At 39.7% G+C, this 27,224-nt stretch overlaps 1 protein-coding gene across 8 annotated transcripts in view; it reads left to right on the forward strand.

The window, feature by feature from the left end:
• The window catches only part of PPP1R12B (protein phosphatase 1 regulatory subunit 12B), a 212,078-nt gene that overhangs the window by 68,519 nt on the left and 116,335 nt on the right, over positions 1 to 27,224 (forward strand). For 5 of the 8 annotated variants that reach the window (XM_060644094.3, XM_060644089.3, XM_060644087.3 and 2 more), the window contains exons 5-14: positions 1,062 to 1,206; positions 2,258 to 2,332; positions 4,961 to 5,040; positions 5,694 to 5,833; positions 11,579 to 11,691; positions 14,380 to 14,583; positions 15,649 to 15,731; positions 16,949 to 17,074; positions 19,777 to 19,959; positions 23,302 to 23,484. In XM_060644094.3, the coding sequence (XP_060500077.3) occupies positions 1,062 to 1,206; positions 2,258 to 2,332; positions 4,961 to 5,040; positions 5,694 to 5,833; positions 11,579 to 11,691; positions 14,380 to 14,583; positions 15,649 to 15,731; positions 16,949 to 17,074; positions 19,777 to 19,959; positions 23,302 to 23,484 (1,332 nt within the window). Of the gene's footprint in view, positions 1 to 1,061; positions 1,207 to 2,257; positions 2,333 to 4,960; positions 5,041 to 5,693; positions 5,834 to 11,578; positions 11,692 to 14,379; positions 14,584 to 15,648; positions 15,732 to 16,948; positions 17,075 to 17,611; positions 17,653 to 19,776; positions 19,960 to 23,301; positions 23,485 to 27,224 lie in introns of those variants that run through there. The other 3 variants (XM_060644091.3, XM_060644092.3, XM_060644095.3) reach the window with 2 other exon arrangements.

Below are 27,224 nucleotides of genomic sequence, written 5' to 3' on the forward strand. Positions count from 1 at the left end.
GATATAAAACAGAGTTGAGGTAGACTGGCCTAAGAGATGACCTTACGTGACCTCTCTGGTTTATCACTACTTTCCCTGCAATCTTCACCTTTGGTGTCATGTAATACAGGACAGAATCATTTCTGTCAGGTCATTTTGGTCCTTTTTGGACACAGATCATTTCTTTGGCTCTTTAGATGAACTTTACAGATACTGAGTGTGCAGTGTCCAGCTAGACTAGGAGAGTTTAACTTACATGAGGGATTTAGTTTCTACTCGTCTGCCTGTTCCATTTTTCCTTACATCCACACATGCTGAATGTAGCTCTTGGTGCTTACTGTTGACAGGCTTTCCCAAATCGTGGGTAGCTAATAGCACTGTCTGTGTAGTCGTGGCCAGACTCTTCCAGTGCTTCCTATTCCACCCACCGTGGGGTTTCCCTGGCCTGGTTGATGTTCTCTGGAGTTCTTTGTGTCTGGAGGCCCGTGATAAAGGGAACCTCATTCAGGCCAGTGCAGCTTGGGACCTCAGGAGTCCTACCTTTCTTCCTCCTTGCACACAGATTATAGCTTTGTATTTAGCACGAAGTCCCTGCAGATACTTTGCAGGGTTGGAAGTGTGCCAGCCTACAGTAAAACTTACAGGGTCCTGAAAAGGCCAACTAGAAAGGTAGTAAGTAAAGTGCCCTGAAGAGAATGCAGTTCTCACTTTACATGTTTCTTCCTTCCTGCACTAGAAGTGGAAAACACACCTTGTAACAGAATTATGTGGTTTGGCTAATATAATTAGGCTTTGGTTAATCTCAAAGGTATACACCTTTCTAAACGTTTGCATCCATGGTGCAACATGGGTGTGCCTAGGAAGTGCCATAGGACCTTTAAGAGAGGGTTGGTAACTGTTCTCTATGATTGGTTTTCAGTGTAGTAACTATGAAACCTGAGCTCTGCCTTAGAGGACAGAAATAATCACAAGACCCCAGTGGTTCAGGGCCAAAATCTGAAATATCAATTAGGTGATAGTTTATGTGGCAGAAAACTATAATATAGAGGGTATAAATATCTTGTTTGGGGTTTTCTTCTTAGACTTTTAATCCAGGCTGGCTATGAACTCAATGTTCAGGATTATGATGGCTGGACTCCCCTCCATGCTGCTGCGCACTGGGGTGTGAAGGAGGCTTGCTCTATCCTGGCGGAAGCACTCTGTGATATGGATATCAGGAACAAACTGGTTAGTATGCCCGACCTTCTAAAAGGGCAGTGAGATTGGTGGCTGGGTCTCTAGAACAAAAACTTAAAGTCTCAGTTAAATGGCCAGGCTCACTGTCCAGGGAAACATATGTCACAGGCAGCTATGGCTCTGCTCCCCACATCCTCCTCCCTCCCCCCTGCCTCATTATCAACACAGAGAGGTTTGCTATGTTAAATAAAACTCTACTGACCTAGCATTCTGATTCTATTTATGTTGAAGGCCCTAAAATAAACAGGAAAAAAAGATATTTGTCCTTGGCAAAAATGAGCATTGGAAGTCCTAAGGCTATTGTTTGTGGTGAAGTATGAAAGGTGTTATTTTGCTTCATTTTTAATTCAAAGACTTTTAATAGCTGAGCTCTACTCACATCCAGTCACTGAAAAAACATTATAATGACAAAGATCCTTGTCTCTGGCTGAAAATAGTGCTGTTGAGCCTCATGTCAAGCAATTTTAGAAGCCTTGGAACTCCTATCCCAACAATACTGGTTTTCTAGGAATCCAGAGACATGGCTTTTTATTTAGTAAATGTTCTTACCTGCCTCACATCTCTCCTGAACCCAGCTTTCTCTCAGATTGTGGGTTAGCGTCCTAAATTGTGCTGACATTTCCTAAAAAAATACCCTTCTCTCACTTCAAGGGAGATGACATGTGCCCTGAACCTCCTTCTGAGGCTTGTAAAAGCCCCTTATTGAATTTATCAGAGCAATTAAGACCATTTTAGAACAGGTACAAGGAGAAACTTCAATTGATTATTTGCCAAAAGTCAATAAAGCATTAGAGATGATGTGATGCTTTCCTCAATACTGTTTTACAAACTATAAAAACTTGTATTTAAAGGACTTGCTGTTCCTTGTTTTGTTTCTTCCTCTGTGCTAGTTGAAGGCATTGTTATAATGCAGAATAGATTTTAGGGAAGCAGCTATCAATTGGAACAAAGGCATAAAGTGAGTATTAAATAGTTTTCCCATAAAGTCACGTGATCGCTATTTCTCTTTTCTGTTGATCATGGTACCCCTTTTCTCTGCCAGGGCCAAACACCATTTGATGTGGCTGATGAGGGTCTTGTGGAGCACTTGGAGATGCTCCAGAAGAAGCAGAATGTGGTGAGTCTTCAGTTAATGCTTTTAAAGCTTTTGTAACAGTGTAACAATGGGGGCGCCTGGGTGGTTAAGTGTCCAACTCTTGATTTCAGCCCACGTCATGATCTCGTGGTTTTTGGGTTCGAGCCCCAAGTCGGGCTCTGTGCTGACAGTGTGGAGCCTGCTTGGGATTCTCTCTCCCCCTCTCCCAGCCCCTCTCCCACTGGCGCTTGCTCACTCGCTCCCTCTGTCTCTCTCTGAAAAATAAATAAATAAACATGTATTTCTAAAGCTTTTATAACAATGCAGTCCACTGCAGATATCTCAATCACTTGTTTTAGTTGTCTACTGAGAGCTGAAGTGGACATATCTGCATTTCAGAGATGATCATTATTCCCTTCAGGGACTAGCAATAGTCTGTTAGAAGATATTCCAAAAACCATTGTTGTTAAAGTTTACTCATCATAAGATAGCCTTCAAGCACCTGAAAGTCAAAAATGACAAGAACAGGGGCACCTGGGTGGCTCAGTTGGTTAAGCATCTGACTTCAGCTCAGGTCCTGATCTCATGATTCATGAGTTCGAGCCCCACATCAGGCTCTGTGCTGTTAGTACAGAACCCACTTTGGACCTTCTGTCCCCCTTTCTTTCTGCACCCTCCACCCCTGCTCCTGTTTTTCCCCCCTCTCTCTCAAAAATAAACAAACATTAAGAAAATAAAATAAAATCTATTTTTAAAAAGATGACAAGAACAATAAGCTAATAATTACCCTTGAGTTCTAGAAAGTGAATGTGGTATGTTCAAATCAGTTTTTTCCAAATAGGGAGTACCAGGGTAGAGGACATCTCATTAACTTTTTTCTCCCCTATTGACTGGAAGGACATCTTTATTTAAAGTAAATTCACTACAGAAAGGAATATATTTCTTTCTGAAAAAGCAAACAAGGCCACAAAACTAAAACTGCCTTTTGGCATTGGACAGTACTTGGCCAATGACTCATACTTATTCAGCATTCATCAGATATCCAGAATTCAATCCACTTCTCCCTTCTCATTCTAAATCTTTTATTGTTTGGCTGCACGTACCATTCTGTTGCTTAGTGCTATATAGGAGACCGGTACCCACGTATAGACTGTGGAATGAGAAAACCCACCCAATATAAAGACAAACTGTAAATAATTTACATTTTCTACCCATAAGTGGGATGAGTGATTTGGGCAAGGAGAATAAAAATCAGTTATTGATGATCAGGGTTGATGTTTGAACAGAGTGGGACAGAAAAAAATCACTAGCTTTCCTTCGCATGATTGTGGCTCAGGGCATGTGAACTCAAGTTTAGCACCAATAAGAGAAACGTAGAGCAGCTCTGAAAGAAAGAATTCTATATAGTTCACTGATGGGACAGACCAGCCATGTCTCACCTCACCCATGTTCACCACACCTGCACCGGTAGAGTGAAAATCCTCGTTACCTCAAGGCTTAGTTGGAAAATTGCATATGTACAGCTCAGACAAACACAACTTCCAGTTCGTTTTGTTTTCTTTAGTGAGCAACTGGAATCGAAACTAAAACTTAGGACTTTGCAGACACAGTATTGGTGCTGTTGTTTAGCAGCAGCAACCTTCCTAAGATGTATACTTTGCATAGTTTGCTGGTGGTGTTTTTTTTTTTAAGTCCATTTATTTATTTTGAGAGAGTAAGAGAGCATGAGCAGGGGAGAGGCAGAGAGAGAGAGAGAAAGAATCCCAAACAAGCTCTGTGCTGTCAGTGCAGACCCTGACTTGGGGCTTGATCTCTGAGATCATGACCTGAGCCAAAACCAAGAGTTGGATGCTCAACCAAATGAGCCACCCAGTGCCCCTGGTTTTTGTGTTTTTTTTTTAAACTTTTTATTCTGAAATAATTTTTAGACTGACATAGAAGTTGCCAAAATAATATAGAGAGTTTCTGTGTACCCTTTACCCAGCATGGTTTGGTTTTTGAACGTAAATAATGTTTCCACTGAATAACATTTCTATGTTGGGAATGGTGCTTATCTTTCCTCCATGCCTAACTTTGGGGTCCAGGGATATAAACACTTTTTGTGCAGAGCATGTATCTAAGGACCAGATGATTTATTCTAAGGGCTTATTTCCCCGTTAGTACTATTGCCGACCTAATTCAGTATGTGGTCATAAAGAATTCTTTCAGAGTTCCTTCCTTTTTTTTTTTTTTTTTCCCTAGTCTACTAGAAGCCAGGCTTTCTTTCTTTTTTTTTGTTTTAAGGTTATTTATTTTTTTTTATTAATCTCTATACCCAACGTGGGGCTCGAAGTCATGACCCCCAGATCAAGAGTCACATCCTCTTCCGACTGAGCCAGCCAGGTGCCCCTAGAAGCCAGGCTTTTTTTGAAGATTGGGTTTGGATATTTCATATGGGCAGTTTTATTGAACCTCTAACCCCATGCTTTTTCTCCTACCTTGGATGAAGATTGTTCTCTGTCATTGTCTTCTAAAGAGACCCAACTGATGTGTTTCTCTTTTCTCAGTTCTTTCTTTTTGGTTTTGGTCCTGTCTTCTTCAGAATGACAGTACCATTTTGAGTTCTCATTGTTGCTAATTTTTACCAGCAGTTAACTTCCCTCCTTTTCTCTCTGTTTTCTCAATTTCAAGCTTCGAAGTGAAAAAGAGACACGGAATAAGCTCATTGAGTCAGACCTGAACAGCAAGTTGCAGAGTGGACTCTTTAAGAAGTAAGACATTCGGAGCTTGTGAAATGTGATGAGCTCTGCTGTGTGTGGGTGCTATGTGTATGTGACATACTTAGCTTGAGAATTTATATAGTAAAGAAACTGTGTTTGAATCTTTGAGGGGCAAGGAGGTGGCACTGAGATATGGGGAAACACTGAGGATGGATGAATGTGTTTTACATTTAGAAATTAATCGAGACTGTGTGCAACATTTCCCCCCCTGGCTTAGGGGTTCCTAGTCCTCATTGCATCCCTAACTATATGTTCTGTGAACTCAGGGACCATGTGTGTTTTGTTCACCACCATTCCAGGGCCTGGCATGATTTCTGGCATGTAATAAGCACTCAGTAAACATGTATTAAATGGCTTTTAAAGCATATTTGCTTGCTTCGTCACCATCAAGATTCATAGCCTTCCTTTTTCCTGTGTGTTGAACAGGTGAAATCTGCTTAAGTCATACTCTGAAGTTAAATACTAAACCTTAGTCTGCAAAAACCCAAAGATCCAAAAAAATTTAGACTTGAGAAGGATTTGATGTATTTCTATTACCCCTTCTACACAGAGGTTTATAGACTTGTTCTCTTTATGCTTGATTATCAGTGAACTTGAATAGTTTGCCATTCTGAATTGCACTCAAATCATCTTCTTTAATTTAGCAAAGAGAAGATGCTCTATGAAGAAGAGATACCCAAGTCCCAAGAAATGGAGGAAGAAAGCAAAGAGTCCAGCAGCTCCAGCTCAGAGGAGGAGGAAGGTGAAGATGAAGCTTCTGAGTCAGAAGCCGAGAAGGAGGCAGGTAATGCGAAGATCCTGTTTCCATAATGCAAGGAGATCACTGCTTATCACAGCTAGGAGACCTCAGAGGGCTCCAAAAAGAGCTTTAAGTTTAGTTTTCAAAGATAAGATATCCAATTTTGAGTAAAAGCTCGGTTGTAAAAGCTGTGAGCTATGTTAGAAATATGTGTACGAGTTTCTATGTAGCCATATGATAAGGTGCCCAAAAAATTCTTGTGTATGTAAAGGAACCATCTGTCTGACCTCGGGTTGGTGGGATTGAGAGACCAGATTCCAAACCTCACTATGCTAAGAGACTGAGGAGATGAGGTCTTGCAGAGGCACATTTGGTCAAGTCTCTTTAACCAACTGGTGAAAATTTGCATTTAGTTTTCAGGTTCATCTGATTCCCTAAACAGAATCCCAAGATCTTATTTTTCCTTCTGATTATGTGAAGCTCCTTCAATTCCTGAGCTGGGGATTCAAGAAGGAACAAAATCATATTTACCTTTATGACTCTTACTATATATGCTTCCTGTGGTACTTCTTGAGTTTATCATATGGCAAGACAGGACCCCCAACAGTGAGAGGGAGCTGCTAAACATGGTCAGATCAGCATGCTATAAAATCACCCATAGGTTTTGATATACAGTCAGGCAAACGCTGAGGAGATAAATACTGGGTTTTACTCAATAGAGGTTCAAAAGCAACACAATAGCTCTCATGGATCATTGGAAGTTCACGATAACTAAGATTTTACCGTACTTGTGTCCTGAGCTCACTGGCTTGTATTGGTAGTATTAGTATTAGCTCATCGAATGTCACCGAAGGCAATTAGAGACCATTGACTGTGCAGAGAAGATAAGCACTAGCTAAGTTGGTAGCATGGGAGATGACCTTTTACTCATGGAGCCTTGAATTTCTGTTATTAAGTAGGCATAGCCTACTCTGGAAATGCTGGTGTAGTACCCATCAACATTTGTAAGTACTCATCTTTTTTATGTTTTTACTGTTTTTTGAGTACTTACATGTCTTAGGCTTCAGGTATTACTATCTGGTCTTGCTCTGTGCTAGATCACTTTGTTGGCTACCAAACTATTAGAAGAATGGGAGGGAGCTACCTGAACTACTATCATTGTTTTGTGGTATGTACCCATGCCTCAGGTCTCTGGTGCCCTGCAGCCCATCTCTACATTGCTTGTTGGAGTCAAACACCCACAGCACCCTTTGGCAGAGGTGATGCTACACCCCTGTCCAGAAACTGTCTACGATCACCTTCCTCACCCATGGCTTTGCCTGTGGAGTGATCCCAAACCCCGTCGCCTGACCTTTAAGATCTTTCATAATCCGTCTCCAGCCCACCTTTCCAGTGCTTTCCAGGGCCTAGGCAGCATCATCAACTAGCCACGCTGGATTGTTTGGTTTCCCCAAACATGCCCTGAGCTTTCCTATCCCTGGACATTTATTTGTGTCTTCGAATTCATTTCTGGCCGTCAAGTGCTTATTGAGTGATTTCTGTGAGAAACCATGGGATTTACCACACTGAAGAAGCCTTTCTTTAGTTTTCCTATACAAGAAGCTGAAAAGGAACGGACCACTTCACTGTTCTCCCACCCCATGATAATCGCTCCCCTGTATGTATCCCTCTAACACTTTTTACTTATCTGTGTTGTAGCACTCCTCATCTCGGCTGGGAACTCTAGTTTATCATTTACTCGTAACTAGGTCTCTGTGAGATGCCAGGCACAGGACAAGCATTCACATTCATTAAATGCTTTTGTTGAACACATCTAGGAGATACAGGGGAATAGGAAGGCAGATACATGAATCAAATACATGCCACATGACAGAGATAAGTGTAGTCAGTGGTATTCACTAGTAAGAAAGATTGTATTTAGGCGCCTGGGTGGCTCGGTGGGTTAAGGGTCTGATTTCGGCTCAGGTCATGATCTCACGGTTTGTGAGTTCGAGCCCCACATCAGGCTCTCTGCTGTCAGCGCAAAGCCCGCTTTGAATCCTCTGTCTCCCTCTCTCTCTCTGCCCCTTCTCCTCCTGCTCCTGTTCTTTCTCCTTCTCTCTCAAAAATAAATAAACATTTCAATTAAAAAAAGAAAGATTGTACTTAGTTTGGGGGATTATAACGACACTTTACATTTGTGTAGCGCTTTTTTACTCTGCAATGCACTTACAACCACATATTTTGAGATACATATCATCATCACTGTATTATCATGGGAAATTGACCCTGTAGGAGGTTAGGCAGATTGGGTCTCATACCTGGCAAGTGGCATGTCTAAGATCCTAACTTTGGTCTGGGACTCCTCAGAGTAGCAGGGGCAGAATGAAATATAGAAATTATTTGCCTAAAATGAGAAAGAATGAAATCATGCAGCAATGTGGATGGAACTGGAAGGTGTTATGCTGAGTGAAATAAGTCAGTCAGAGAAAGACAGATATCATATGTTTTCACTCATATGTGGATCTTGAGAAACTGAACAGAAGACCATGGGTGAAGGGAAGGGGGAAAATAGTTACAAACAGAGAGGGAGGGAGGCAAACCACAAGAGACTCTTAAATACAGAAAACAAACTGAGGGTAGATGGGGTTTAGGGGAGAGGAGAAAATGTGTGATGGGCATTGAGGAGGGCACTTGCTGGGATGAGTACCAGGTGTTGTATGCAAGCCAATTTGACAATAAGGTATATTCATAAAAAAAAAAAAAAAAAAAGAAAAGAAATTATCTGCCTAAAAAGTGACAGCTAAAGCTGTGGAAAAGATGAGATTTCCCACGGGAGAGATTGTAGAGAAAAGATGTTACAAAAAAGAATGGTGTGTTTAGGAAGTAAAGGAGGCAAAGAAGGTATGGTCAGAAAGGTTGAGGAAAACCAGAGTATGTATTTCTGCATCAGAAAAGCCAGGGTAGGAGTGGGAAGGGAGAGATCAAGAAAGAGACAGCAATTAGGGAGTCACCGGTAATCTGAGCAGTTTCAGGAGCCTGACGTAGGCAGAAGCCAGATGGTTGCAGCAAGCCACTGTGCTCATTTCTGCCATTTGAAGTTTTACTCATGTCTCAAAGCCCAGCTCAAATCAACTTCCTTTATGAAGTCTTATCATCACAGATACAAGTGTTTCTTCCCTCCTCTGACTGGTAGCTATTCGTTTGAATCTCTTTTTTACTACTTACACTAAGAGTGTTATTTCCATTTATTTCTTTCTCATCTCCTCTGTTCTTCCCCTACCGACCAGTTTCAGAAGCACTGAAATGTATTGTGTATCTTGTTTATCTTTCTGTCTTCCATAAAGCCTGGCACAGGGCCTTCCTTCTACATGCTGGGGTGCTCAATAAATATATATATGTTGGAAGAATTTGGGGAACTGGATTATGTCTAAACCTTTCCAAATGATGCCTGACACATTATGTATGTACTGAACAGGTATTTGTTGAATGCATTTATCCTGGATTTGGTTTTGCATTTATCCTGTTTTTAAAGGTCCATAGATACAACCTCATAAAATGACAGTTTTCATATGTCTTACATACAAATGTATTTGTAAAGAATACTAATTCCATTTTGAGGTGAATGTAAGCTGTTTGATTTGGATTTCTATTTTCCTCTTTTATTTATTTGGCTTAAACGTTTGGTATGTTAGTTATCTATTGCTGAATAACAAGCCATCCCCAAATTTAGTGGTGCTTAAAACAACCATTTTTATGGACCCAATTCTAGGAGTTGGCAATTTGGGAAGGGCTTCACTAGGATGGCTTTTCTCTCCTCCATGTAGTAATACTGGACTTAGTTATGTGTTGGTGGTCAGTTGGTAAGTCAGCTAGGGGATGGCTGGTCCTGGATAGCCTTGCTCACCTTTCTGGTGTTTGGTTAGGATGTTTGAAGCAAGTGTTTCTCTTATCATCAGGGAGACTAGCCACTGCTTCTTCATACGTCAGTTGGATTCCACAAGTAGCAAGAGCAAGACTCAGTGTACAAGCACTTTCCAAGCCTCTGCTTATGTCACATTTGCTAATGTCCCAGTGGCCATAGAAAGTCACATTGCCAAGCCCAGAGTCAATTTGAGAGGTCACTACACAGGGTTATAGATTCACTGGGAGTTTCTTACTGTAATGGTCTGTTGCATTTGGCTAGGAAGGTATATATCCTGGGGATAGAGATTCTCAGGTAATACTTAAAGAATGCCTTGAATATTCACAATGACCACAAAAAAAATGATAGCATTAATAACTAGGGACTCATTATGGCCAGACATTGAGCTGTGCAGTTTAAACACATCGTCTCTAGCCTTTTCTTTTTAATGTTTATTTATTTTTGAGAGACAGAGCATGAGTGGGAGGAGGGGCAGAGAGAGAGGGAGACACAGAATCCGAAGCAGGCTCCAGGCTGTCAGCACAAAGCCCGATGTGGGGCTCGAACTCACGAGCCGCGAGATCATGATGTGAGCTGAAGTCAGACACTCAACAGACTGAGCCACCCAGCCACTCCTTGTCTCTAGTCTTTATAGCAACTTATTGGCAAGAATCAAATCCCTGATTAGCCAGTGAGGAAAATAGAGGTTCAGATATGTTAAGTAATTTGCCCAATGTCACACAGCTGGGATGTGACTTAAAATTGTCACATAATTCGGGGTTCCTGGGTGGCTTGGTTGGTTAAGCATCTGACTTTGGCTCAGGTCATGATCTCCCAGTTCATGGGTTCGAGCCCCGCGTCAGGCTTTGTGCTGACAGCTCAGAGCCTGGAGCCTGCTTCGGATTCTGTGTCTCCCTCTCTCTCTGCCCCTCCCCCATTCTGTCTCTGTCTCTCAAAAATAAATAAAAGTTAAAAAGAAAATTTAAAAATTGTCACATAATTCATAGGTGGGTTACTCTGGGACTCTGTTTCCAGAGTACATAGATCAGAAGGCCCCAGCACACCTACTAGGTGCAGGCTCTGTACTGGTTATCTGATATATAACAGTGAATGAGACAGACAAGATTTCCACTTGATGGCCCTATAAGACGAAGTATTCCTGTTTATTAAGAGGCTTCACCTCCTATAGTTCTATGGTTTACCTTATAATATCTTCTGTAATCCTTTCTCCCTTTATTTCCTATTGTAATCCCAAGAATATTCTTTTCTTTAATTAGGCCTGCTTAAATTAGTCTTGCTTAGACTTAAATTTACTGACCAACAGATGTATTTTGATTTCAGAGTCATTACTCATAGCATTTCTTTCTCCTGCCAATTGGTATTTGTCTTCCAGCTTTCTCTATGGCATCTTTCCTTGTTGTTTCCTCCCTCAGAGGATTTACTCTGAACTCATAAAGCCCTGTTTAATCTGACTCAACCAATTTAGCACCTAACTTATATATGAGCTTGTGTTGTTGCTATTATTATTATGCATCTTATCCCTTTTCTTGATTGTAATTACCTAGAAAGCAAGATCTTATCTGGTTTTTCCTGCCCAACTTCCCAAAACAGAGTAGATTCTTAGTATGTACATACTGATGAGTTTTATGTATGATACACAATATGGAGAAAGTTTTCAGTTATATATCAAGGAATTAGAGCCTACCAAGAAAGGAATATCATTGAGTTTATTTCCTTTTGGCAATAGTTGCTGGAGATTTCATTTTCGTTTGAGTCCAAGCATTACATAGCCCTAATAATCTGTTTGGATAATAGGTAAACCTTTTCTGTTAGCAGAAAAGTGCATACATATACACAGATAAGATTTTCATACTTGCACTTCTTGCTTCTCTTGTCTTAAATAATAGATAAAAAACCAGAAACCATTGACAACCATTCCAACTCTGAAAGCAAGAGTATTATTACGGAACAGATACCAGCACCAGCTCAGAATACCTTCTCTGCCTCTTCAGCCAGGAGAGTGAGTATTTTGGAATTAATTTGAATATTATATTTCCCCTACTATCCTAACATACAGTTTGAAAGGCCTTAGAGATACATTCTTACAAGATAATTCAGATAGATTCTTGCCTGTCTTAGTCCGCTTAGTTTGCTATAACAAAATACCACCAACCGGGTGCCTTTAAACAATAGAAATCTATTTCTCACAATTCTGGAGTCTAGGATGTTCAAGATCACGGTGCTAGCAGACTCAGTTCCTAGTAAGGACTCTCTTCCTAGTTTGCGGACAGACTCCTTGTCTCCAAATATAGTCACGTTGGGGATTAGGGCTTCAGGATATGGAATTGGAGGGTGGGCACATATAATTGCATTTATAACATTGCTCACAAAAACCACAAATCCGTCACCAAACAAATTTGGCTACAATGTGTTTAGATAACATAGGATATAGTAATCTGGACCAAAGACATTTTGTCAATTGCCTATTTTCTTCATATCTAAGGCTAAGGTAAATATATGTAAATCTCAGACTAGGCTAGGAAAATACTTAGCATTCGGTATTAATTGACTTGAGGACTTCTATCCTTTCTTACTTCTTGTTTAAAATTTTACTTTAACAAGTAAAGTCTTTATGATGAGTGGTGAGCAGAGGTAGAAAGAACTTGTTGAAATACCAGAGACATCTCCTCCTTCTACTCGGCCCAGGTCTCTGAAATGCTTCTAATCAGTGAGACGGAGTTGAATAATGACTCTGCTTTACAAAGTAAACAGTTAGTTTTGAGGTTAAGAATTGATCTGAGTTCTTGGGAAGAAAGCTGATGAAAAAACTCTGGTTTTATAGATACTAACTTACTGATCTTCTTAGTACCTCATGAATTGAAAAGACAGGATTGTGATATCATTGTGGAGATGAGGAAACAAAGGTCTGGTTACTTATTATTCCTAAGAGCATCGTTGTGAATCCGTAGAGATGTTTCAGATAGAACACAGCCCTCACTCATCATCCGGTCATTTAGCTGTACCTCGCATACTCCCACTGCTTCTAGGTGTGACTAGACTTCTTATTTTTCTAAAAAGAAAATTACTAAATTGGGGCACCTGGGTGGCTCAGTTGGTCGAACGTCCAACTTTGGCTCGGGTCATGACCTCATGGTTTGTGAGTTTGAGCCCCGCATCGGGCTTGTTTCTGTCAGCGCAGAGCCCACTTTGGATCCTCTGTCCATTTCTCTCTTTGCCCTTCCCTCCCTCTCTCCCTCTGTCTCTGTCTCTGTCTCTCTCTCTCAAAAATAAACATTTAAAAAATAAATAAAATAAAAATACTAAGTAAAAAAAAATACATGAGCACCTGGCTGGCTCAGTCGGTGGAGCATGTGACTCATGACTTCAAGGTCATGTGTTCAAGCCCCACATTGGGCATAGAGCCTACTTAAATATACACACACACACACACACACACACACACACACACACACAGAGGGAGAAGGAGAGGGAGAGAGAGACACAGATTTATTCCACTTGGCTAAAATAATGCTGGGAAAAACATTTTTCCTCCCAGAATCAGGGTGACTTGTAAAGAGTTGACATGATTGAGCCTCTAAAGTTGGAAGGAGTACATAAATACGTACATTCAGGTGACTAATTAAAAAGAGAAAATCTGAGTGTGAGCTGGAGGTGAGTGATTTAATGGTTCCATTGCATTTTCGCTACTCCAGGCAGTAAAGGTGGCCTGATACCTGGAGAAAGACCACAGCCATCTTGCGGAGGGGTCCCCCGATCCCAGGAAAGGACTACTTTCCTGCTCTAAAGACCAGTTGTTCCCCGACTGGTCTTTGGGCCAACACTAAGTCTGTGATGTTTTCTGTGGTTTATGGTAAAATGAGGTAATTAAAGACGCTGTAAGCTTTCCAGAAAGCTTTCTTTTCTGATGTTAAAATGTTTTTCTTTTTTTAATGAAATGATGGTGATGGAAATGGTAATGATGTTTTTGAAAGATGTTCTCCTGGCAATAATCTAAAAGATGGCAACTCTGTGACTTCTACCATTTTTTTTTCTTTTTTAATTTGGCTGCTCAGTGAAATCTGAAACACATGGCCAAGATCAAATAAACTATTTTCTTGAAATAAACAATTAGAATTTGAGTGGAGGGGCTTTTAGTATTTTTATTAGTATTCACTTAATTTCCCACGGTCTTATCACAATACCTTAAATCATATTTATACGTTGGCTCCTCTGTGTTTTCCAGTCTCCACACATTATAAGAAGGAATTAAGCCCATTAACACCATTTTATAGATGAGCATGTTGAGACCTAGAAAAGTAAAATGTCCTGTATTCAGTTACCCAGTGAATCAAGCAAGAGTAGAGGCTTTTACTAGAATGTGGATCTCCTGGTGTTCTAGGTCAGCATTCATTGCTAAGAGAGCAAATAGTGTTTAATTTCTCAGAGAGCAACTCTGTCTGTGTTACAAATCTAAGGCTATTTCTGGCTCGGGGAGAAAGGGAGCCTTGAGAGGTTATTAGCGTCTGCCAGGTGAGGAAGGCGACACTGGCCGAAAGCCTGCCATGTATTTGTCCTCCTTGAACTGCCTTATATTGCCTCACTGAACTTAGTTAAGTGTGGGGAAAGGCAAATAGACTGAAAAGAATCATCAAGACCTTTTTCCCCCTTCTTTTCTTTTCTTCTCTTTTCTTTGCTTCTTCCCTCATAGTTCTCCTCGAGCCTTTTTAACAAGCCGGAAGAGCCCAAAGATGAATCTCCTTCTTCGTGGAGACTGGGACTCAGAAAAACTGGCAGCCACAACATGCTGAGTGAGGTGGCCAATTCCAGGGAAGCTCTAAGGGACCGAGGCTCTTCTGTCTACCGGTCATCATCAAGCCCTCGGATTTCTGCTCTGCTGGACAACAAAGATAAGGTGCCGTTTAGGCGGGGTATGGGAGAACTCCAGGGCAGTTCCCTTCTGTGAAAATTCAGTCGTAGGAACACATGAAAGTGTTTTCTGGTCCCTAATTTGATTCTGGAAGTACAGAGTCTTTAGAAGGAGATGGCACGATGGTAGTTTAATCCAGTGGCTATTTTTTTGCCATTACCCAGCCAATAAAAGGAAAAAATGCTTTACCTTTTGGCATACCTTATGTTCATTCTTCCTTACCCTCCTTACCTAGGGTAAAAAAAATTAGAAACATAAAAACTTGGGTATGGCCTAAAAGGCTCCCTTAAGCCAATACCAGTGATATATTCTTTCAGTGTTCAAAAGCAAAGTTCTTTAGCTGGGCTTTCAATCCTAATGAAGCTCAGGCAAATTAGCACTTAAAGAAAAATGTTTAAATGTCTCATTCTTTTCATTACTAGATATATGATCAGGCTAACTTCACAAACAGCTCATCTACATAATCATCCACCATCAGTGCATTTTTATTTCGTACCTTTTGGTTCCAGATTTTCTAGGGCTCACTTGATGCTCTTCTCTGGGGTCAGGTCTTCTTGTAATCCGAGTCCCTTTGCTCGATATTGTGTTTCTGGAGACTCCTCCAGGGGGTGAGGCGTATTGGTTGGGTTAATTCCGCAACATATTTGTTGTATGTGAAGCTGCGTTTCCACGAGAAGATAGACTGGGGAAGAAATAAGACTTATTTCATCAAGAACTTGAGAGGGGAGCTTTCTGTCTGTGGCTTTTCAAAGGCTCTGTCTCTCTTGGCAAGGCTGCTGCTGTGTGTAATTTGTGCTGCTGTTTTCCTTATTTGATCATCCTGGCTTTTCCCACGAGAATTATTTCCCTACATATTGGTTTTTAATGGAGGAAAAGTAGGAATTAGCCCTTGAAAGCTAACCTTTTGTAATACCACTCAAACCAGAATTGGTATTGGATATAGAAATAAGATTATATATGTATATTAAGCTGTGCTTTTTACCCAAAATGTTACACTGAATCAGTATTGTATTGTACCTCCTCTGTGCTTTACTTGTTTTGATTTTACAGGAGAGAGAAAACAAGAGCTATTTTAGTTCACTAGCACCCCGGAGGCTCAGCAACACAAGTGACATCGAAGAAAAGGAGAACAGGTAATCCTGATACAGGCCCAAAGATGGTCCTCTTGAACTTTGCTAGGCATGGTGATGTCTTGGCCATCACTCTGCTGCTGTCTTTCCACAGGTGCCCTTAGCACATCATGAATTGTTTTTCCCTTCTGCTTAGCACACCTCCCAGCCTTTACTCACTTGCCTTGCCAGTTCTCCGCCCTTCAGGCTCTCACTTCAGCTTAGGTATTATTGTCTTTAGGAAGTCTTCCCTGACCCTGCTGAGGGTGAATTCATTCTGGTACACCAGCAGGCTCTGGAAAGGTAGGGTTATGTCTGTCTAGTTTCTCAAGGACCCCCTAGCGCCTGGCACATGACCTGTTCCATAGTAAACACCAGAAATATTGTTATTTAATTAGTGATCAACTTCTAATTTGTACGTAGATAAGATTTCAAGTCTTCCTCATCAGTTAAAATGAATGTGAGGATTTGGAAGTACCGCTGCCTCTCGGAGCAGAGCCTGTCCTAGAACCTTGCATTTCGAGGTGGGGTCCTCCCCACCAGCAGCACTGATGCCACCTGGAAGCACGTTAGTAATGCAGAATCTCAGGTCCCACCTCAGACCTGCTGAATCAGAATCTGCATTTTAACAAAATTCTCTGGGTGATTCACATGCACATTAAAGTTTGAGAAGAACTATTCTGGAGAGCTTTGTGAAAGATGGAGACCCACAGCTTTTGTAGCCACAGCCCTGAGGGAACAATTATGGATTAGAAATCCTACTGTAGTCCTTTCCTGGATGGCTTATTATTTGTAACACTAAATAGGCTTCCAGCAATTTCTTCCGTTTCCTCTTCTGTGGTAGTTACCTCTTTCTCTGTGACAGACTTTATCTTCCCCACCATCCTCTTCTCTGCTTACTTATGAACAACCTATTGCTTTGTAAAACCCTTTAAAGGAGAGACAAAAGTGACTTCTCATTACAAAAGAGTTGGGAGATCTTTGACATAAGGATTTGGTACCTATTGAAATTAGTTAGCTTTGAAGTTGATAAAAGAAAGCAGACAGTAATACTAGACTCCTCCTCTATCCATAAAGAAAACAGGTATATAAAACAGAGTATTACTTGAAAATGTATCTATTTCCTCGGCCGTATTACATTTTCCCTCTCTGGCTCTTCTCTCCTAGCTTGCACTGTATCAGGGACAAAACTGGTGGTAGGAATCAGTGTTCTGTTTTGTTTTTCTTTTGTGCCTCTACAGAGAATCAGCTGTCAATCTAGTGAGGAGTGGGTCCTATACTCGGCAGCTGTGGAGAGATGAAGCGAAGGGAAAGGAAACTCCGCAGACAGCTGTTCCATCCACCTATGTATCAACCTACTTGAAAAGGTACCAGGCTCCCAGGGGTGGGAGATGATTTTTCTTCACTCTGGCCATGGGTATATGGGTCATAATTGCATGTCGTTTTATATCCAATTAGCACCACAAAAATGAATCAAAAAATGGATTACTTTTAGATTTCTTGGGAGTAACGCCTTGACTAATTTTAAATTAACATTAATTTATTTTCCTAACTGAGTTAAGGTAAGCTAATTCCAAATTCTTACCACAGACAGATCTGAATTTATGCTCTCTCCTCTCAGTCCTATTAAAATCTTCAACTGGAAAGTGACTTCTAGTAATCTCTGAGTAGGACTGAATTTAAATCACTTTTGTCCAGTAGCTAGCTTTCCTTTTTCTAAAACTCGAGTAGTTCTCATCTCAAGTTACATTTTCGTGGGGAGGAAGGGAGGGACCCTGTAGGGTGGTGAGGGGGGAGGGTAATGGGGACAGTTCTGTATTGCATTAAAGAAGTTTCATTAATTGAAGCCTGTTAATTTAGGGACTTGAGTCTTTTTTTTTTTTTATGACTTTAATGGCCCTCAGATCCATCAAGATGAGAAACTCGCAAGTTTGGTGCAGAGAAGGTACTTGGGTTTCCTTCCCTTTTCTCATCTATATTGTCTTTTCTGCAATTATTTCTTTGCCGTGTACCAGCCAGCAAGCAAAGCACCTTTGCCAGAGCCATTAAGCTATAAGATATACTTAATTAGTATATTAATTTGAACTTTGCTACTGATGTGGAAGAATCTGATTCTCATTGCTTACTTTGAATTCTTTCTTCACTTTCATTTACTCAGCCCCTCCAACTGCCTCTTCATGCCATGGGCTTCATCTTTAGGTTTTATAGATGATTGGTTGGCTGCCCTAGAAACGGCCTTTTGTTATAAACTATGTATTTGGGTTCAAAACTTATTCCCACTTGATCAAAAGAATCTTATCAACTAGTTAATATAAGAACATGGGAACTGGTGACCTATAAAACAAACAGCCACTGTTGCCTTTTAATGGTCTTTAAGTTCTGCAGACACATCCTGTAAGAAAAGGCTCAACTTTGAAGGTACACAAGTATAGTTCAGTGACCTCACTGAAGCTTTATTCTATATACAAACTCAGTGTTGTTGGCTCAATGAAACTGTCACCTCTTTGTCTTCAAGGCTACGGCCTTAATCCATCTAGATACATTATTACTCCTCATAGTTACATCCAAGACCAAGAAAACTTTTCGAAGAAAACGATGTTCTAGATCTAGGAAAGAGAAAAAGCTGCCTTTTAATTTCCTAACACGTAGTTACACTGTGGTAGGGTAGAGTTGTTCTTTTTCATGATCCAAATCATTAACAAATGGATTGAATGAGTAGCATCTGGTTAGATGTAGTTTGGCATAATTATGGTAAACAGAAGAGAAAGGGACTGCCTCTGTTTAGGGTGGAAAGCATGCTTAATAATGTGAGTGCTTTTTGAAAAAAGATCTACAACTTGCTTCATGCTTTGGATTTCCAAACCTCTATCACCCTTTAAGCATTTTTTAAAATTTATTTATTTTGAGAGAGAGAGAAAGAGAATGCATGTGTGGGTGAGTGGGGGAGGGGCAGAGAGAGGGAGAGAGAATCCCAAGCAGGCTCTGCACTGTCAGCATGGAACGCAACGCAGGGCTCAGTCCCACAAACCATGAGATCATGATGAGATCATGACCTGAGCCAAAATCGAGAGTTGGACGTTCAACCCAGTGAGCCACCCAGGTGCCCCATAAGCATTTTTTGATTGTATAAAATCTCATTTTATGATCTTTTCAAAAGGGAAGAATCATATGCTATCACTAATTTAAAAAGAAAGCACAAGAAGATATTTGGCAGCCTTGGGCTGTGCTGGACCTCAGCATACTTTCCATTTTCTAGTTCACCTCTTGTCCTTAGGCAGAAATTCCTTTCCTATGTCCCTGTAAAATGCATCGTTACCAAAGAAGACTTCATAGCTTATTTTGCTCACCCCCTGTAGTGTGTCATTACTGTAGTAGTCAAGGAGTTTTTGTTTTTTTTTTTTTTAATTCTAACCCAAATCATTTTTTTTTTACTTCAGTTGAGGTGGTTCCTACTTATCTTCATTTGAAACAAGAAAAAGTTGCCTTCTATTGCCCATGCAATATTACTTTCTAGACTTCAGCCTTGGAATCCTCCCAAAGATGTGTTTGTTTGAGGCTAAATAACCACGGTTCTCAGAGATACGTTTTCCCCCCACAGAGCTTTTTATTCCTTTCCACTCTTTAATTTTAAATTTCTACTCCGAAACCTCTCCAAATTCTTGGTCTTACTTTAGCTTCTGCGGGGCTACTTCTGTATCAGGTAGACATTTGGGGTTGCATGATTTTTTGCCTTGGGGTTTGTCGGGAATTACTTTTTCTAATACGATTATTCTATTTCCTAATATTTCTTTTTCTTAGCCTGTATTCTATTCCAATATACTACTCTTCTGCTCTCTCTTATTGCATATTATCTCTCCTCCCCATTCCTTCACTCTTTTGGATGATTGACAGATGCCTGCTTGCTGCCAGTGACCCAGCTCTAGCTGGAGTTGGTCACTCCACTTCCCAGTTGCCATACCCTCTCTTTGGTCTACATTCCTTTTAATGCACAATCTGGGGGGAAGGTGGTGCTGGGAAATGGTGGGTGAGCAGCACGTCCTGAAGAAAGTGACTGTGTACTGTTTTGCAGTGCTTCATTTGGTAGAAGTAGTGACCCCACAAGTCCCTACATTTCAGCCAATCGCAATTCATCTCCTGCTACCTCACCCATTACCATTGGTTCATCTACCTCTCGGGGCAGCAAGTGGCAACCTGCCTCTTCTTGCCCTGCACCAATCAGTGCAAACACTACTGCATCTGTACACCATGGCAGGTAAGGCTTCTTGGAGCCATTTGAGTTACAGTCATCAAAACTAACGCCTCTGGATACACATATGAGATTTGAACCAAAGAGACTTTGTCACTGTGGAAGCAAGTGTGAATTCCTGTGAAAATGTCTATAATTTAACAGGGATGCTTTTGTTTTGACTTGTATTAGCCAGTCAACAGTTGCTCATTGAATAATCATAGGGTACATATCTTTGTACTGGGTGTTTAGGCATCAACTTAAAATGACTGCTTTCGTGTGGTTACAATGTAAGGGTCATCCTATTATGGTAAAGCACAGACTAAAAATATCCTCATACTTCACTGACATTAATTTTCCTATAATCGTGCATAGGAATCTCTTCTATTTACTTTGTTTTTGGAGGATGGTATACCAACCCAAATCAGAAGGAAAGCTAACTCATGTTCCAAAAGCTTCCTATAGCTTTCTAAAAATTCCCAGCCAGTGAGAGCGTTTTGCTGGAAACACAGGGGGAAGGAAGAGATTTGTGTTTGTGTAAACTTTGTTCCGGGGCAGTGGTGTCTACTCCGTGTAAGGGGAAGCAGGGAGGCAGCATGGGCGGGGCTTTGTCACGAAAGTGCAGTGGGACTTTAGCTGTGATTTTGACTGTGGCTTTCAACCCTTTATATGTGGTCAGAGACCTTTTCACTTTGGGGCAGGGCAAAGGGACCTCTTTTTGGGGTCTCGCTTCTAGAACTGATACAAAGAAAATGAAAAACATAAATGATGATAGTGTTGCCGCAAGGACACTGCTGATGGTGGTGCTTCACTGATTTTTGTCTGTTTATTAGAATTCTTTCCCGGAAATAAGTGGTGATCATTTGTTTAGCCAGGAGGGATAGGCTCATGATGGATTGTTAATAATAATACTGTACAATTTTGTAGAAATTTATTAGGTTCTCTTAAGATTTCATCTGCACAAGCATACTAAATATTATGCCCATAGATGAAGAAACTGACACAGAGAGGTTACTGGATTATTAAGAGCTGGGACTAGGAAAAACCAGTAACAGCTACCATTTGTTGAACCCTATCATGTGCCAAGCATTGGCTTAAATACTGTACAAAAATTACACAAGCATTCGGTTTACACTCATGTAACAGTAAATCCAAATAATTGAGGCTTAAATATGATAAAGGTGTATTTTTTTTTCTCTCACTTAAGAAAGTCCAGAAATGGGCAGAGGTACCACCACAACTTCAGAGCCATTAAAGGATCCTGAATCTTTCTTTTTCTGCTTCACAGTCCTTAGATTATGGCTTCCATTTCCATGGGTTGTCTCATGGCGCAAAATAGATGCTGAAGCTCTAGCTGTCATGACTGCCTTCTAGACAGGAAGAAGGAAGAAAGGGGGAAATGCACAAAGAGGGAATGCCTTTAAACTGAGATTATGCTTATATCTCACTGGCTACCTCTAGCAGCCAGGGAGACTTTGGAAAATATGAATTGTTAACTACATATGTTGCTTCTCTCAATAATAATATATGGGTTCTGTTAGTAAGGAGAAAAAAGGAAAATGAATATGGGTTAGGCAACTAGCTATCTCAGGCACACGTGTATTGTTTATAAAGAGGCCTCCAGTATATGAAATACCATTCTCACTTTATAGATATGGAACCTGAGACCCAAAACTTAATCACCTGCCCAAGGTCACACATCTAGTAAGAAACTGAGGCAGGGGTTGAACCTAGATTTGTCCATGTCAGAGCTCCTGTCTCTTTCACTATTTTGTTTCCACGGAGCTTATATGTTATTCAGGGCTGTATACTAAGTGTTCTACATACGTTATTTTATTTAATTATCACAAGACCCCTACACATTAAGGTACCATTATCCCCATTTTACAGATGAAGAGACTAGAGAAGTTAACTTGGCTAAAAGGTAGCCCCACATGGTTCCAGAGCCTCTGGCACCTGCTCTGGAGCTTTTCCTGTTCTGCTCCTAACAAACTACTTATAAAATTACTCCGCATTTCAAAATAATAGTACAAGTCCTATCCTGTAATTTATTAAAATAAAATACTTGGCATTTCTACAGCAGGAAAAATTGCAGAGAGAACAAAACAAGATATTAACCTAGAAAGAATTTTAGGTAAGGTTTTGATAAGTGTAATTTTTTATAGCTTTGTTTCTGGCTAATTTTATTAGCATGTCCTATAGACTTATACATCTTATAAGTCTGAGGAATTTAATTTCACCTTTTTTCTGAGTCATTAATTGCTCCTGGAGAAGTGGCTTGTGTTTTTTAGATACCACTTCAAAACTGTTCTATTTTTATATTTGCATATATAGGTACCATATTTAGATTTTTACAATCTGATTATTGCTTTCAAGCTTATTCTAATGATGTGATTATTTGAAAATGAGCTTATAGCTACTTAGAAGCATTTCTGGTAATTCTGAGTAGGTGAAAAAAACAGATTTTTAGCATTCATTATTTTCATTGCTTTTCCCATCTCTGTGAATATCAATTTTGGATCTCTGTTACCCCAGCAACAAGCTGTGACATCACAAATGATAGCTTTTTGGGTGGAGAGCCAATGGTTGCTCTCAACTCTTTGTTAAGAAACAAAGATCTTGTTTTCATGTAAATGAGTTTAATTATACAGCTTGCTGTTGGAAAATCTGTAGTTAAGGTTACATATAGAATCTTAATAGTTTTTATTCCTGTTGCTCATGTGTGCACTTAAGAATACAGACAATTAGGCATTTGGTTAAATGGGAAGAAAGCAGTTGCTGAGCTAGGTGCAAGAGAACTGAACATACTGAGGTTGTATTTATCAAATATCTCTGGAATCCAAGAAGATGGTCATCTAATCTAGGCTGAGGACTACCACAAAGACTCTCACTGCCAAGAATTAAGGGGCAGGTGGAGACTAATAGCGTAAGTGACTTTAGTGTTGTTTTCATGTGTGTGGAGAGACCCTGCTTCTGTATGCGTGTGTGGAGACCAGATGGTACTCAGGAATCATTTAAAGCAGTCTTGCATATGTTACTATCTTGCCTGGTGCCCTAGCTAATTTTTAAAAAAATTTTTAATCTCAGGCAAAAAAAAAAAAAAAAAAAAAAAAATGTTCATGAAACAGAACTCTTTGTGCAGAGGATATCAGACTTAAATGTATCATCATATTGTTGTTCTAAGATTTAAGAGCTCAGAATTAAAAAAAATAGTCAACCAACAAACAAAATCTGAGCAAGAAGAATCTGTAGTTAAACTCCAGCCCTTTGTGTGCTAGTGCTTTGTGATGTAGCATGCCTGACCATTCTCTTTCTGCTTGTGTTTTTGGGTTTTTTTGTTTTGTTTTGTTTTGTTTTGTTTTGTTTCAGGACTCCTTACAAATCACAGGCTGACTCAACAGCAGAGAAAACAGCAGACAATGTCTCTTCCAGCACCCCGCTCTGTGTGATCACTAATCGCCCTCCACCTAACACTGCCAATGGGGTTACAACTGCCACTCTGCTCTCCACTCCTGGAACAGACTCCTCTGTGGAAGCCAGGGAGAAGAGGAGGTATGTTATGTACTGATTTCATTTGTGGGGTTCTGCTTTGAGGTAGGAGACACAGTGGTGGGTGTGAAGTCTTTCCCCTAATCCCAAATACATTTATGAAAGTAGATCTTTATATTATAGTTTGGGTTTTGTATTTTGCCTCCGGGAGATTTTTGGCAAAGATCTTAATTATTTCTGATCATTTAATAAAGATACTTATTCTGTTATGAATAGAGGCATATCTTTTTTCTATTTTTCTTGTAAGAGAAATCATGGTCAGGCATTATTTCCCCATTTTGTGATGGAGAACGTGAAGCACAGAGAAGGATCTTTTGTTTTGTTCTGAGGAGTCCGTGAAGATTTCTCTGGCAGCAAGGAAAAGCGGTGGCATGATAAAAGGCTCAGAGAGATAAAGCTAGGATATAAAGTTTTAATTAATTTAAGAATACCAGAAAAGGAAGTGCATAGTATGTGATGACATGGTAGAAGGATAGTGACTGGTTACTCTACAGTTTCTTTGGAGAAAAATTATGAGAGAGCAGTCATGAATTGGCATAGGAGAGATTTCAGGTAGAATCTAAGAGTAACTTTTTGGTTGCCAGTTTTAAGAGACCTTGGAAGATGTAACCAAGAATAGGACATTTTCTCCACCTAAAAAAGTGTAAAACATAGAGTGCCCTCCATCTGGCTGTTTTAAAAACTCAAGCCATGCTTAAGTTTTTAAGCACTAGAAATGTCTATATGCGTAATAAATCAAGAAGTCTTACCATCTATAAGATACAAGTTAAACTTACTTTAATTTATAATTCTTTTAAAAAAAATTTTTTTAACGTTTATTTATTATTGAGAGATAGAGACAGAGTGCAGAGAAGGACACAGAATCCAGAGCAGGCTCCAGGCCCTAAACTCTGAACTGTTAGCACAGAGCACGACATGGAGCTCGAACCCACGAGCCGTGAGATCATGATCTGAGCCGAAGTCAGACACTTAACCGAATGAACCACCCAGGCACCCCAAATTTATAATTCTTGAGAAAGAAAGAGAGTGGAAATTGGGGAGGGGCAGAGAGAGAAGGGGACAGAGGATCCAAAGCAGGCTCTGTGCTGACACTAAAGAGCCCGACGTGGGGCTTGACCTCACGAGCTGTGAGATCATGACCTGAGCTAAAGTCAGACATTTAACCGACTGAGCCACCCAGGCACCCCTTGAATTAAACTGTTTAGATGTTTGTTTATTATAAAGACAGTTCTAAAACACAATTTGAGAAGAAGTGGAAGGGAGATGTTAAGTGAATTGAAAAATAGTGTTTCTCTTCTTCCTTTCTTTTCCTTCCTTTCTTTCCTTCCTTTCTTTTTTTCATTTCTTTATATAAAAGATGGAGAAAGTCCATTTTCTGGTCTAACAGATTGCAGAGCATCGTCTCTTAGTTGGTTTCCAGTCAAGGAAATTTTAATCAATCTTGAATATTTAATGCTTATAAATTTAATAGCTCAGTTATAATTTAGATACTATTAGTTTCATCTAGGAATAAATGCAAAAGTAATATTTTCATTAGCTGAGAAAAACTCCCTTTAAAAAATCCTTCTGGGCTGAGATAAGTAAAATGAGTTAAATTCATCATTAAGATCATGATCCCTGAAAGGATGGGTAAGTCAGGTTTTTAATCAAATCACATTATTAAATACTTAGTTGCATGTATCATTATTTAGAGAAACCAAGAGAGACAGTTACTGTCTTCTGGGATTTTTATAACCTATGAACAATAAGATAGCACCTGCTACAGATTTTAATTTTGTTTCAGGAGTTTTATTTAGGCCACAAATATTTATTGATTAGCTACTATGTACTGCATATTATCACTAGGATATAATTCCTCAAGGAGCAGCAAATAGAAGAATAAAAGAATATAAATATAAGAATAAATCAAAATTTCAGTGAATTATGTGAATGTGGTATATCAAGTGCATTTTCAGGATGGTGCAACATAATAAACAAGATACTGGATATTTATTAGATAACAAATAATATTTAATTAGAGAAGTTAAATAGGGTAATGATACAAGATAAGTAAATAGGAAGTTATTAGATAAAGAGCTGTTGGACTCAGTCACTAACATTCATTCTTGTCAAAATATTTATTGAGCATTTGTCATTGCAAAGTACTATAAAAAAAACCCAGGTGATACAGCCATAAACAAGAACAGCCTTAGCCCTTGGGAAACAGATATGCTAGTGAAGAAAAACAAACATTAAACAAATAATTGTGATATATACTATGAAGAGGTAGTGTGAGTTGTTATGACAGTTTTACAGAAGATCCGCTTACGGAAGACTCCCCTTTTCCTGCAGGATCAGAGACGGTTATCCTAAGAGTATCCTGCTCAAATTGAGATCTGTAGGACAAATATAGCCAAGGGAAGGGGTAAGCATTCCAGGCAGAAAATATGGTTGTCGGAAAGACAGACACTAAGGTAGGAAGGTGCTTGATCCTTTGGAGAATCTGAAAGAAGACATTGTAGAGAGTTAGGGAAAGAGCAGTCTAAGGTGAGGCTTGAGGAATAAGTAGGAGCTATATAATGCAAAGTCTTACAGCCAAGGACAAAATGTTGGATTTATATGTTAAGAACCATGTTGAGTTACTGGAAGAATTTTTTTTAACAGCTTTATAAAGATAAAATTTATATACCATATAATTTAAGATGTCCAATTCGGTCACTTTTAGTATATTCACAGATATGTGCATCCTTTACCACAATTTTAGAACATTTTTATCACCTTAAAAAGAAATCTCATACCCTTTAGTTATTGTCCCCCCCTACTCCCACCCCATCTCCCCATTCTCTAGACCTTAGCAACCACTGATCTCCTTTCTATTTCTATAGAGTTGCCTATTCTGGACATTTCATAAAAATGGAATCAATATGTGGTCTTTTGTGACTATCTTCTTTCACTTAGAATAATGTTTTCAAGGTTCATCCATGTTGAAGCATGGCATGTATCAGCACTTTATTCTTTTTTATGGCCAAACACTGTTTCATTGTGCGCGTATACTGAGTTTTCTTTGCTATTCATAAGTTGGTGGACATTTGGATTCTTTCCACCTTTTGGCTATTTAAGTAATGTTACCATAAACATTCATGTACAAGTTTTTGTGTGGACATATGTTCTTATTTCTCTTGGGTATATACCTAGGAGTCAAATTGCCAGGTAATATGCCAATAGAAGATTTTAAGCAAAAAGATAACATGATCTGACTTACATTTTTTAAAATTCTGGCTTTCAAACTCTGGTTATAGTATTCCATATAGATTGGACAGGGGAAGGATGGACAGAAGTAGATGTGAGATGACCAGGAAGGAGACCATTGCAGAAGAAAGTTGCATAAGAGAGAACGTGGCTTGCACTGAGATAGTAGTAAAAGAGATGGAGAAAAGTGAATGGACTCAAAATTTATTTAAGAAAGAAGTTCTAGTAACATGGTAGATGGATTTATAAGGACCTCTTTCCCATTGCAAACATAGGAAAATATAGGTGAGTTCAGAAAAGTGAAAGGGAACTGCTAGGTAAAAAAAAAAAAATGAAGTGGCTAATGTAGTAGACCTTAGAATTTGGAGGCTCAGATTGTCATGAGGTGTATGGATGTAGGAAGCATGGCTTTGGACTTGAGCAGGCTAGGAGCTGTAACCAAGACAAGCTGGAGCTCTCAAAAGACTGCCCAATTCATGAAAAGGGTACTTTGTCTATGGCCTAAAGAAGTGTCA

Source organism: Panthera onca, chromosome F1 (genome assembly GCF_046562875.1).
Source record: "Panthera onca isolate mPanOnc1 chromosome F1, mPanOnc1 haplotype 2, whole genome shotgun sequence".
NCBI lineage: Eukaryota > Metazoa > Chordata > Mammalia > Carnivora > Felidae > Panthera > Panthera onca.